Here is a 12,536-nt window from a genome sequence, read left to right as displayed (position 1 = left end):
TATACACTATAGTCTCACCCTTAAGAGGGGGAAAAAGTCCCATCTAAACAAAAGTAAAGTCAAAAACAAGAAGTGACAGCTTCTCCACATGAAAAGGAACCAATGTAAGAACTCTGGCAGTATTCAAAAACAGAGTGTAACAAACCCCCCAAAGGATCACACTAGCTCTCCAGCAATGGAATCCAACCAAAAAGGAATTTTTGAAATGTTAGATAATCAATTCAAAATATGTATCACAAGTAAGCTCAAAGAGATCAAATAGTAAGTTGAAAACCAACACAAAGAAATAAAAAATGATAATTTAGGACATGAATGAAAAATTTACTAAAGAGATTAATATTTTCTAAAAAAGGAATGGAACTTCTGGAAATGAAAGACTCATCTAGGGAATTAAAAAATATAGTTCAAAGCTTTAACAACAGAGTAAAGCGAGCAGAATAAAGAATTTCAGAGATTGAATATAAGGCATTTGAATTAATGTAGTCAAAAATAAATTTAAAAAAATCAAAAGAATAAAATATTCAAGAAACATGCAATTATGTAAACTGCCCAAACATAAGAATTATAGGTATCCCTCAGGGAGAAGGAATAGCAAAAAGCATGAAAAACCTATTTGAGGGGATAAGGAAGGAAAACCTCCCGAGTCTTGCTAGAGATTTAGACATCCTGATGCAGGTCAAACTCCTAAAAGATTCGTTGGAGGAACTGAAAGTAGAGCATTCAATCCTTTGGATTCATGGAACACACACACGTTTTGCCTAAATACCCTATGCACTTATTAATGTGTTATGTAGAATGTGGCAAGATTTGGGGATAAATAATAATATTATATATATGTACTGAAAAAATTTGCTGTGTTGTGAAGCTTTTATTTGCTACAAAATTTAACCTTAAATGATTTTGTTCAGGTATAAAATGGTTTGGATATGTGTACTGTTTCAAAGTAGTCCAAAATTTGAAAAAGAGATTTATGGATTATTTTTTTAGCTAATGATAGACAGAAAGGAACTTATTTCCTACTCAATTACAGGTAATAAACTTTCCTTAGATATTTGAAGTGTATTTGCTATGTTTAATGAAATCTACATATGTATATATGCAACGTATCTATCAATCTATCATCTACCACTCTATATAGAGAGATGTTATGGGATTCAGAAATATGAATATCTATTTAGATTTATACCTAGAAAGGTGTATACTGATAATGGCATATATTTCTTTACTAATAGGTTAATTCTGTGAACAAACTCAATTCAATAATAATTAAACATATTTCTTGTTTTTCAAATAATTGCATTTACCTTTTTGTTAAATTGGGTGGCATCTTTTCACCTATTTCCTAGAACATCTATAACATAGAGAAAGAAATTTCCATAAAAATAGTTGAAAATTATAAAACCATAATTTCTTTGTATGGCACATGAAATACCAATATTTATAAGCCATTCCAACATGTATGGGTATCACTTTATTTCCTGAATAAAATGAATACATAATTTTAATTTTAAAAACATTATTGAAGAGTTTGTGATTTAAAAAAGTATTCAAAAGAGGGGAGTCAGAATGACACAAGAACAGTGTTTTAAATGGAACGTGACATATATAAACAAATAGGAATGCAAAATATGAGAAAAAAAGAGATGAACAAGGAGGTAGAGAGGCCAGTTTGATTAGAAGAAGCTGTTTAAAACTCATATTTATGTTTTAAATTGGCCCTTAGTGTGCCCCTAATCCATCACAGTGCATCATTTTATGTACTTGTGAAAAAATCCAGTCTTCCCTGCCATGTTGATGATGGCTTGCTTGACTTGCTGATTCCTTAGGCTGTAAATAAAGGGGTTCAGCATGGGAGCTATTGAGGTGTTTAGCACAGCCACTGCCTTGCTCAAAGATACTCTATCCTTTGCTGAGGATTTAATGTACATAAAAATGCAGCTGCCATAAGAGATGGAGATGACAATCATGTGGGAAGAACATGTAGAAAAGGCCTTTGTCCTCTGACTGGTGGAAGGAATTCTCAAAATCGTTCTCACGATGTGCGTGTAGGACAGAAATATTAATGCCAAAGTGAACATTAGAGTAAACACAGCACAGGAAAACCCCATTATCTCCAAGAATTTTGTATCTGAACAGGAAAGCTGCAGCAGGGGAAAATAATCACAGGTAAAATGGTCAATAATATTAGAGCCACAGTAATCAAGCTTTAAGAGCAACATGAGTGCTGGGAATATGATTAAGAATGAAACCAGCCAAGAAGCAAAGACGAGCAGTGTGCAGACGCTTCGATTCATGATGACCCTGTAATGCAGGGGCTTACAGATGGCAACATAGCGGTCGTAAGACATGGCAGCCAGAAGGTAAAATTCAGTGACGCCCAAGAGAATGAGAAAAAATAACTGAGCTATGCAATTATTAAAGGAAATGGTTTTATCTCCTGAAATAATGGTACCCAGAAACTTGGGTATACTGACAGTAGTGAAGGAAACTTCTAATAAGGAGAAATTCCTGAGGAAGAAATACATGGGGGTCTGGAGGTGAGAATCCAGCAGGGTGAGAGTGATGATGGTCAGATTCCCAGTGATGCTGAGCAAGTAGGTGATGAGCAGAAAGACAAAGATCACAGCCTGCAGCTTTGGGTCATCTGACAATCCCAGGAGAATAAACTCTGCTATTTCTGTGTGGTTTCTCATTCTTCAGTTGCTTATTTGTTTTCACCTGCCAGACCTATAGGAAAAAGCAAAAAGAACAAACTTGAAGAGTTGTGGATTAACAAATATCCAAGTATGGGGCTAGAATTTGGCTGAAATAGTGTGTCACATTCATCTTAAGGGAAAGTTAACAGCTCTTCAGGGATAATTACAGTGATCCTTTAATTTCCTCTCTTTTACAGGCAAAAAATTCTTTGGTTAAGTCAGGTTAAAAAAAAGTTCAGTATCACACACCTTGAAGTGGTAGGGCGGTGATTTCTCATCAGAATTTTCTGACTCCAAATCCTCCCTGTTACTTTTCAGAGACTTGTCTACAAGGTCCTTTCCTAATGAGAACCACAATTGTGTCATTGCACCAATCAGTATACAAATTTCCCGTTTATATAAAAGCCTAATTTTCAAAAATGGGAAAGATACTTAGTTGATTGTTTTTACAGTGACTATTTCATCCTTAGCTATGTATCAACGTGTGCTACACTTAGCTTTTTCAATGGCTACTACTACTTCATTCGAAGGCAGCAATACTAAAGCCATTGCTATGAGCAACCTCAGATATTAGGGGTAGAAGAGAGAAAGAAGTAGAGAACAATATAAGCTAGAAAGACTTAAAACTGAAGTTTATTGCATGTGAATTCCTTGCAATATTTAATGATCTTTCAGCCTACCTATGTATCATTTTTATGACCTTTATTTTTATACAATCTATTTTGCCATCTACTTAAAATTATTATTATTAATGTTTCAGAAGAATGCCCTCAGTTAAAGAGATAGATAAGGGCTCACCAAAAAGCTTGTTTAATACTTTATTTATTTGCACTTTTAAATGGTAAGTTTTATTTTTCTGAATAAAGTTTAAGTGATATTGGCATAGATATTTGCATAGGAAAGAGTGAGGATATCTAGTTTTGAATTTACTTACTAAGAATGAAAATTATTTAACATATCTGTGCCTCAGTATCCTCATCCATAAATACATGCTTTCTTCCTGTGTACACAAGTCTATTTTATAAGGTTGCTCTGAGCATTAAAACTGTTAATATTTATGTGGAGCATTTAGAAAACTGCTTAATATTTAATCAAAGCGGGGTGAGGGGGAGAAAAAAAATATTTAATGAAAGCTATATGAAGCTTTGTTCTATTGGAAAAATGTTCCCTAACCCCTAATCTGAAAATCTTTGGATTAGAATGGTATCCTACTTAAAAAGCTGTGTCTTAGATAAATGATAATAAATATATTTTGCACCAAGAGACTCACATAAGAGCAACAATAACAACAAAAAATAGGGAAGAAGTCACTGGGTTGTACAGTATCTGTCAGGCATTCTAGATGAATGAATCTTACCTTTGTCCTTCTTCCTTGTGTATATGGTGCTGACCTCTCCCTCCATGGTGTATCTGCCTCTTCCACATCATCAGCATCACCAAATACACACACACACACACACACTCCCCTTAGTATTGTGGGTAGCACATTGTAATGACATCCCAAATCACCTACCTTCTTATTCTCACAACACCAGGTTTAAGACCCATTGTATGCATTCCATAAGAACCTTATTCTCATTTTTCCCAACCCATCACCCTTGTACTATAGTGAAATCTCCTGTGAACTTCTCCATTACTCTGTGCATTTTTGAGGGTTAGTACAGGATCTTATCTTCAATCTATTTCAACATAATCCCATGCTAGTATTATTATAGTAGCTTTAAAAGGAACACTCACTTAATTGATTAACTAATTAATTAATGTTGAGTTTGTTGTTGAATCACATGTTGACATCAGTTAAAGTTCTATATTTCCTGCTAATATTCTAGACTAGATATTACTTAGATTTTTATCTTTGTTTTACAAGATATATTTTCCTACATTACATATTATATGAGATGTGTTTACACACTTGGGCCAAATTCCTTGTGTAGTGTAAATTTAAAACAAAGGCTAATGTCTTTTGTAACAACCTGAATGGAACTGAAGACCATTCTTCTGAGAGAAGTATCACAAGAATGGAAAAACAAATACCACGTATACTCACTATTAAATTGGAACTAATTGATCAATACCCACATGCACATATTGTAGTAAAACTCAGTGGAAACCAAGCAGGTGGGAGGGTGGAGGAAAGGACAGATAAATTCAAACCCAATGGGTACAATGCACCCTATCTTGGTGATGGGCACACATGAAACATTGACTCAAACTGCACAAAAGCAAATCATGTAACCAAATGTGTGTACCCCCATACTATTCTGAAATAAAAAAAGAAAAAAAACCCAAAGGATATGTAAAGGATACCACATTTTATTTATAAATAAAAGTAGAAAAAACTTCATAAAATATTATTTCTAAATTACTTCCCTTAAATTTCTTTACAGTTCATACCTTCAATTCACTTTACTCCTGCTCCAGTAACATCACTCTTATTACATTAGGGTTTATTTTTCATTAAAAGCACAAGTTTTTATAGCACCTTGAAGTCACAACATACATTTTTATCATATAGATAAGATTTGTTTTCAATCTCAGGATAAATTTCTGCAATAACTTACTAACCTTGAAGTCTCAGGTTTTTAAGAATATGTATTATATTATTTCATTTTTTTTATTTTTGAGACTGGTCTTGCTCTGTCACCTGGGCTAGAGTGTCGTGGCATCAGCCTAGCTCACAGCAACCTCAAATTCCTGGGCTCAAGCAATCCTACTGCCTCTGCCTCCCAAGTAGCTGGGACTACAGGTATGTGCCACCACATCTGGCTAATTTTTTTTTCTATTTTTAATTGCCTGGCTAATTTTTTCTGTTTTTTTTTAGTAGAGATGGTGTCTGGCTCTTGCTCAGGTTGGTCTTGAACTCCTGACCTCAAGTAATTCTCCCACCTTGGCCTCCCAGAGTCCTAGGATTACTGGTGTGAGCCACCATTCCTGGCCATATTATATTATTTCTGTTCCATAGTGAATAATGTACCAATGCACTGTATTACTAATCTTATTTCACCTTTTTTGCATATCTGTTTTTCTCTCAAATTTCCTGTGAGTTTTAACACTTTTCTAAATAATAATGCCATGACTCACTCTTTTTGCTCCTGATTGCAGCTCTGATGGAATGTGGAAAGAGCTGTGAGGAAAGGTATAACTAGGTATTGGAGGGGTTCATGAGAGTATCCCCAAAATGAACACTTCTACAGCCTGCATTCAAAATCCAAGAAATCCCAATATCAACAATTGGGGATATACTATACTTTTATATAAAAATGTTTATGAAAATCCATTGGATTGTATTCATATATCAATATAAAATAAACTTGGTAAAATTTATCAGCACGTACAGTCCTATGAGGAAATTAAACTTCAACATGTAACATGGTGTACATGCTTTCTAGAGCCTCAAAAGATCCCAAGGATATATTCGTGTAGAGAACTAAGAATGTCTCCAAGCATTTAATTCATTATCTCCGATTTTTATTTTTGAACACAGGTCCGTATTTTCTCCTGGAACAACATTGCTTAGGTTATTAAGCTTTCATTTCCTTCCACTTATTTCATCCAAATTACTTCTTACTTGCTTTCTAAGGATTCTTGGGACATATTCTTTGAGGCATTCAAAATGAAAATTAACAGTGATATTTAGTATTTGTTAATTAAGATGGCCATGAAACATCTTCAGGGCTTTCATTCTCAAGACATTCCCATATACTGCCCTTCGCAAATCTCTATCATCAATAAATATTAACAATGACCTTCTAAATAAACTACATAAAATATTGGCAATTTTGTTGATGCCTAGGTAATGAAGGGTCATCATATTAAAGGGTTTGTTAAGTATGGAGAATCTAGATACAGTGCTTTGAGAGCCTGAGATAGAGACTTTAACTGGTTCCATTTTCTTTCTAGGGGTGTGTGTGTGTGTGTGTGTGTGTTTGTGCTTTGTATTTAATTATTTTTTTTTTTTATGTTTCAGTGTGTGAAACCTCCCTTAGTAATGCAATTGCTTTGAAGGTCTAATTTTTTTCCACTCTTTCTATGTTTACTCAATTCTTTTTCTTCAGTTAAACCTTATTAGAGGTCATTAGAAAAATTTCACAGATCATCTTTCAAAAAAGTGTATTTTGTTTATCTCACATTACCTTGTTTTTTTATTTTTTATGAATTTAAAAACATTGAGAGTTTAAGTTAATACATCAGAGAAAATAAAAATTATTTAGTTCAGTATTATAGGCAATATGTAGCTCAGCTTCATAATCACACTAAAATACACTTCTGGCTCTGCTCAATCTAGTAGACCGTGGGGCATGGCACAGGGATTGCTTTGAAACCTTCTGCTGGCCTGAGTAAACAAAGACTCCTCAGGAGAACCACTGAATGGCTGGAAGAATTTTTTTTTGTTTTAAAATTGTTTTGACCATTTTTATAATGATTTTTGATGACTCTTTCCCTGGAGAAATAACGAATAATTAATATTTCTTAATTTCAATAATGGAAGTTTCAATTCTCAGCATTCTTATTGGTACATATAGAAACAAATTAAGGGAATAGAGAAATCATCAAATCACACTTAATGAATATTTCATAAATAGTAACATGGTGAATATCTACTCATTATAGCATGTTTTCAGTTCTTTAATTATCCATTTACAATTTAAACAAGGAAGAAAAAGGAAATAAATTAATAATAAAATTATGCTACCACAACACTATTTCTTATTTATGACATTATAAAGTTGATTTATATATCATAAAAAGCATACAGAATTTGCCCTTAGAAAGACATGAATTAAAAATATAAATGGTCCGCTTAATGGATTTATGAGTTTGGATGTGTTGTTTAATCTCTTTAAGATTTTCTGTGTTTAAAATGGACTCCAAATTTCAAGAGTGTTCTTGAGAATTGATATAAAGTAAATATGTTTTTAAAAAACAACATGGCACTTAATAGGCTCTAAGAATAGCTGTATTATTTATTTTATTTTTTCTTTTAGTTGGAATTAATTCCCAACTCTGGGATGGATATTCATAGTAGTTGTGATTTATTAAAGGCATTATCTATTCTAATGACAAATGACTTTCATATTTCATTTCGTTTAGCCCTTATAACATACTTATGAAACTTTCATCGTTACACTCAAATGAAAAACTGAGATTCAGAGAGATTATGCAACTTAATTCACACAGCTAGGAAATGTCAAATACAATCTCAGACTAAAAATCAAAGGCTCTTCTCTTCAACATGGTACTACAAAGCCCGTATTCAATTAAAAACACAGAGACACAGAGAAAATAATGTCCTGCTTTTAATTAACAGGTAATGAATAAATTGATATAATAAAACACTGATCCTTTTTATATATTTTTAATATGTCATTTCAAAGTATAACCCCAATATATCCTATTTAATTTGATTAAAAGTTGAGCTGTGAATGATGAAACAATGGTAAGATTTGTGAGACTTCCATTGCCTTCTATGTGTCTAACTTACCTCTGACTTTCATAGAGTTTCAATAATACTCAGAATGACTGGAAATTTAAAAAGTTTAGCAAATGTCATTGTTGTAATCCAGGGAAACCGGCATTTCTGAAAACATTATTTCTGTTTCCTGTTGAACAAGTTTGCTTCCTGTTGTCAATGTTTTTGTCTTAATTTTCTCATTCTATCCACAGTTTCTATATTTCTCTGACTAGAGAGTGAGAAAGGAGCAAAAATGTAAAGTAGGAAAAAGGTATCAGAAGGTATTTTAAGGCTGTCTGGCATGGTTTCTATATAGATTTGAAGTAGCACAAGCTACTTAATGTTCTATCTATTCTCTCTGCCTCTGGCTCAAGGGGACTAATGAATCAAAATTGCCAGAATAAAAATGTACACAAAACACTAAGGAATATAAAATGTAATACACATTAGTATTTAAATTGAAAAAGGCAGCTTGGAGGACAGTGTCCAATGAGACAGAAAAGGAAATAACAACAAACAGTAAAACTAAATGTGAAGGTTTTTTTCCATTGACATCATTTTCCAGGTAGAAATAATAACCAAATATCTTAATTCATAATGCAGATCGCTAATAACATGATATTATAAAAACTGCGAATCTACTACACTGTACTAAATATGTCGATTTTTCCTTTATTTTTAATCTGCCTTCTAATAACTTTTACTACCACAGAACTTCTAACTATATATATATGTAATATATATATTATTATTTCCCTACTCATTCTATTTCTCACCAGCAATGGCAGTTGAAGATTTCTTGATCTGATTGATTAATGTTATAATTTATATGCCAAATATAATTTTAGGAGTTAATACCTTCCCTGACTAGGCTATACTAGTATAATCATGCCAGATGAGATAGTGTCACTGAAAAAAAGCCTGTAAAATTGTGCAGGTCTTTAGTAAAAGCTATACAAAATCTGAAGGTCCTCACAGAGTTTTCCCATTGTATAAAAATAGAGCAAAGACTAGTTTTTGGGTTTTTTTTAATTTAGAGTATCATACTGGTTACTATAGCTCAATGACCTTAGGCAAGTTACCAATATTTCTCAGCATCAATTTACACAAAAGAGATAACCACGTCTATGTTGCCATATAGCTATAGAGATTAAATAAGATACAGTAGCAACCATATGTATTCCAGCATATGGCATAGAATAAGTCCTCTCTCTAGAAGAGCTAATATTTTGGAAATTCCTTTCAGATTTTCAGGTTACAAAAGAATACTGGTGACTGCCTACATATTTATCTTTTTTATTTCCAAAAAGAACTACTGATGAATAAGGAGAACACATAAAACTAGACATAGCACATGCCTTCAGCACAACTAGGAAACAGAGAATATTATGAACTTCAAATTACTTGTAAGTAGGGAAATAAATGCCCAAGTCCATGAGACGAGTGGGAATAATCAGACAGATATGACAAGAATATGTTTGTTGTAGATATTTATTTCTTATACTGTAGAACTTTTAAAAAGAAACTGTTATATTAGCAACACAGAAGAGAAATTTTAAGATTAAGTATATTGAAATTGTTTACTCTTTTAAACAATTATGATGTAAATCATTCTTATTATTCAGAATAACCAGCAAAGTGGTTTATGTTCTAGAATCAATGGTTTTCCATTCAAAATTATAAGTCAATGATTACATTGAACCTTCAGATAATTTTAAAGGAAGACACAATTTAGTCACTTTCAGGTTACAAAGAAAGCTGAAGCAAATGAGCTCAGTACTGCAGGTAACTGTGAGAGGGATGTGTAGGATGGTGGAGGAGGTAAAATTTCGTTTTTCCTTTCTTAAACCTTCACAGTGGCATTCATTCATGTGAATATATATTTTCATTTGTTTCTATGAAACACTATTTTATGAACCAAGGCTTTGAAAGCTTCTTTTACTTGCTGGTTTCTCAGGGTGTAAATAAAAGGGTTCAACATGGGGGCTATTGAAGTATTGAGAACAGCTACACCTTTGGTCAATGATGCTCTTTCTTTTGCTGAAGGCTTGACATATATGAATATGCAGCTTCCATAAGAGATGGAGATGACAATCATGTGAGAGGAGCAAGTGGAGAAAGCCTTTTTCCTTTGACTGGCAGATGGAATTCTCAGAATGGTGCAGATGATGCATATGTAGGACAGAACCACTAACGCTAATGTGAACAGTAGAGTAACAATAGCAAAGTAAAAGCCAATCATCTCTAAAAGCCACGTGTCTGAGCATGAGAGTTGTAACATGGGGAAATAGTCACAAGAGAAGTGATCGATGACATTGGAAGCACAAAAATCTAACTTGAGGATAAGCATAAGTAGTGGGAAAATGGTCAGAAATCCTCCCAGCCATGAACTAAGGACAAGCAAGGTGCAAATTTTCTTGTTCATGATGGTGTTGTAACGAAGAGGCTTGCAGATGGCAACATAGCAGTCATAAGACATGGCAGTCAGAAGAAAAAATTCAGACACACCCATGAAGATAAAGAAAAACAATTGAGCTAAACAGCTGTTATAGGAAATGGTCTTGACTTTAGTAATGAGCGTCCCCAAAAATCTGGGAGTGGAAACACTGGTGAATATAATTTCTAAGAAGGAGAAATTCCGGAGGAAGTAATACATAGGGGTCTTTAGATGAGAATCTGTTAAGGTAAGGATGATGATGGTTAGGTTTCCAGCAACACTTAATATATAAGTTATAAATAAAAATATAAAGATTACAACCTGAAGCTCTGGGCGATCTGATATGCCCAGGAGTACAAATTCTGTGATCATCGTGTGGTTCCTCATAATTTTTTTTTCTTTCAACAAAATCTATTGGTGAAAAATAAGAAAAAAGAATAAGTGAAATGTGAAGGAACTGAAATTTTAAATGTTGCAATTACCAGCTACAATGTAAGAAAGCAATGGATCTTTATCCTTGTAGGAATTTCTGCAATATCTTACTCATTCCCATTAAATCAGAAAAATTGTATGCATCCTCTATTGAAAGGAAACATGTATTCATAGATCTATGGTAAAAGTCTTCTCATCAATTATTTTACATAAAGCCTCTACATGTAATCAAATTTTCTATATGTGCTTGTATTTATGCATTATAGATCTCTGCAACAATATTTTTCAATTATGTCTGTAGTTTGGATAATAAGACATTGTTTTTCAGCACATGAAGATTGTGTGCTTTTAGGACTGAATATCCAATTTTTAGTTTGAATTCTGATGTCATTTGCAAACTTATATATTTTATTGGTGGAAATTGATGACTTAATCACAATTCCTGAGATTACTAGTAACTATGATTATTTTTATTCTGAATATATATGTTTTTAATATGACTGACAGAAATAAATGTGTTTGAAATAAAAGAATATAGTAGTACAGTTTCTGTGACTGTAAACAAGAGTAGAATTCTTAATTTATAGAAAAGAAAGCAGAAGCCAGACAAATTAAATTATACGTAAAGCTCAATAATATGGTTCTACAACATACAAATCAATTTATATCATTTTTATGTTTGTTATTTAAATTAAAAATGGACTATTTTTTAACTAAATTCACTTAGTCATTTTACTCTTAAAAATACCTGAGGACAAGAAGGAACTCATGGGGAGTTTTTTGATACCAAAATATTGCATTGACTCCTTTCTCGAAGACTAAATAATTAGAATAAATAAAAATTTTCTTTGGGGTGTACTTTATAGAAACCACAACTCTCTAAAATGTAATCTATGTGAGCTTTATCTGTCTTGTTCTTTTTCATCCTTAGCAAACAGCATTCTGCCTGTGATATAAGTTTTCAGTATTTGTTGTATTACTTTCTTTCCATATCATGAACTCGGACACTCAGGAGGTGATAAGGATCAGAGCAGTTAGTGTACATTGTTTCTCCTTTTTATTTTTCTGACAATCAGCAATCTCTTCTTTTAGGAATATACACAGTTTTGTCATTAACATATGAGCAAAACTGGCAGAAAGAACAAAAAGCAGAGATTGTTACTATGGTTTCAACAATGGCTGAAACATATTAATATGTAAAATTAATAATAATAAATATGTTAGTGATAAATTGGGGAGCCCTGCAATTTATTCCAACAAAATAAACTTTTGGCTGGGAGAAAGACAAAAATTTATCCATTTGTCAATTTATTGACAAATATTGAACATACATTCTGATATGTCTGATGATACCAATCAGAAATATATTTGTAGATTTAATCATTGATTTACTTAAAATATGAAATTTATTGCTTTTGTAACAGGCTTCAGGAGACTTTTTTGGTCATTTAGTTTACCCTTGCCTCTGTCTATTACATGAAAGCCTCTCATATTGAGAATATTGGTTGAATTGCATATA

At 32.7% G+C, this 12,536-nt stretch overlaps 2 protein-coding genes across 2 annotated transcripts; both read right to left on the bottom strand.

The window, feature by feature from the left end:
* Positions 1–1,748: 1,748 nt before the first annotated feature.
* On the bottom strand, positions 1,749–2,693 carry LOC138396965 (olfactory receptor 6C1). Its single transcript, XM_069490788.1, has one exon. It carries the CDS (start codon positions 2,691–2,693, stop codon positions 1,749–1,751), a length of 945 nt encoding a protein of 314 aa, XP_069346889.1.
* A 7,340-nt stretch (positions 2,694–10,033) lies between these two features.
* On the bottom strand, positions 10,034–10,972 carry LOC138397101 (olfactory receptor 6C3-like). The gene has a single exon (XM_069491014.1). It carries the CDS (start codon positions 10,970–10,972, stop codon positions 10,034–10,036), a length of 939 nt encoding a protein of 312 aa, XP_069347115.1.
* Positions 10,973–12,536: the final 1,564 nt, after the last annotated feature.

This window comes from Eulemur rufifrons, chromosome 16 (assembly GCF_041146395.1).
Source record: "Eulemur rufifrons isolate Redbay chromosome 16, OSU_ERuf_1, whole genome shotgun sequence".
Taxonomy (NCBI): Eukaryota; Metazoa; Chordata; class Mammalia; order Primates; family Lemuridae; genus Eulemur; species Eulemur rufifrons.
Note: the sequence above shows the minus strand (reverse complement) of the source record. Positions and strands in the feature narration are given on the sequence as shown.

Excerpts from the sequence above, each read along its gene's own strand:
- LOC138396965 (XM_069490788.1), bottom strand. The coding sequence starts at position 2,693 with ATGAGAAACCACACAGAAATAGCAGAGTTTATTCTCCTGGGATTGTCA.
- LOC138397101 (XM_069491014.1), bottom strand. The coding sequence starts at position 10,972 with ATGAGGAACCACACGATGATCACAGAATTTGTACTCCTGGGCATATCA.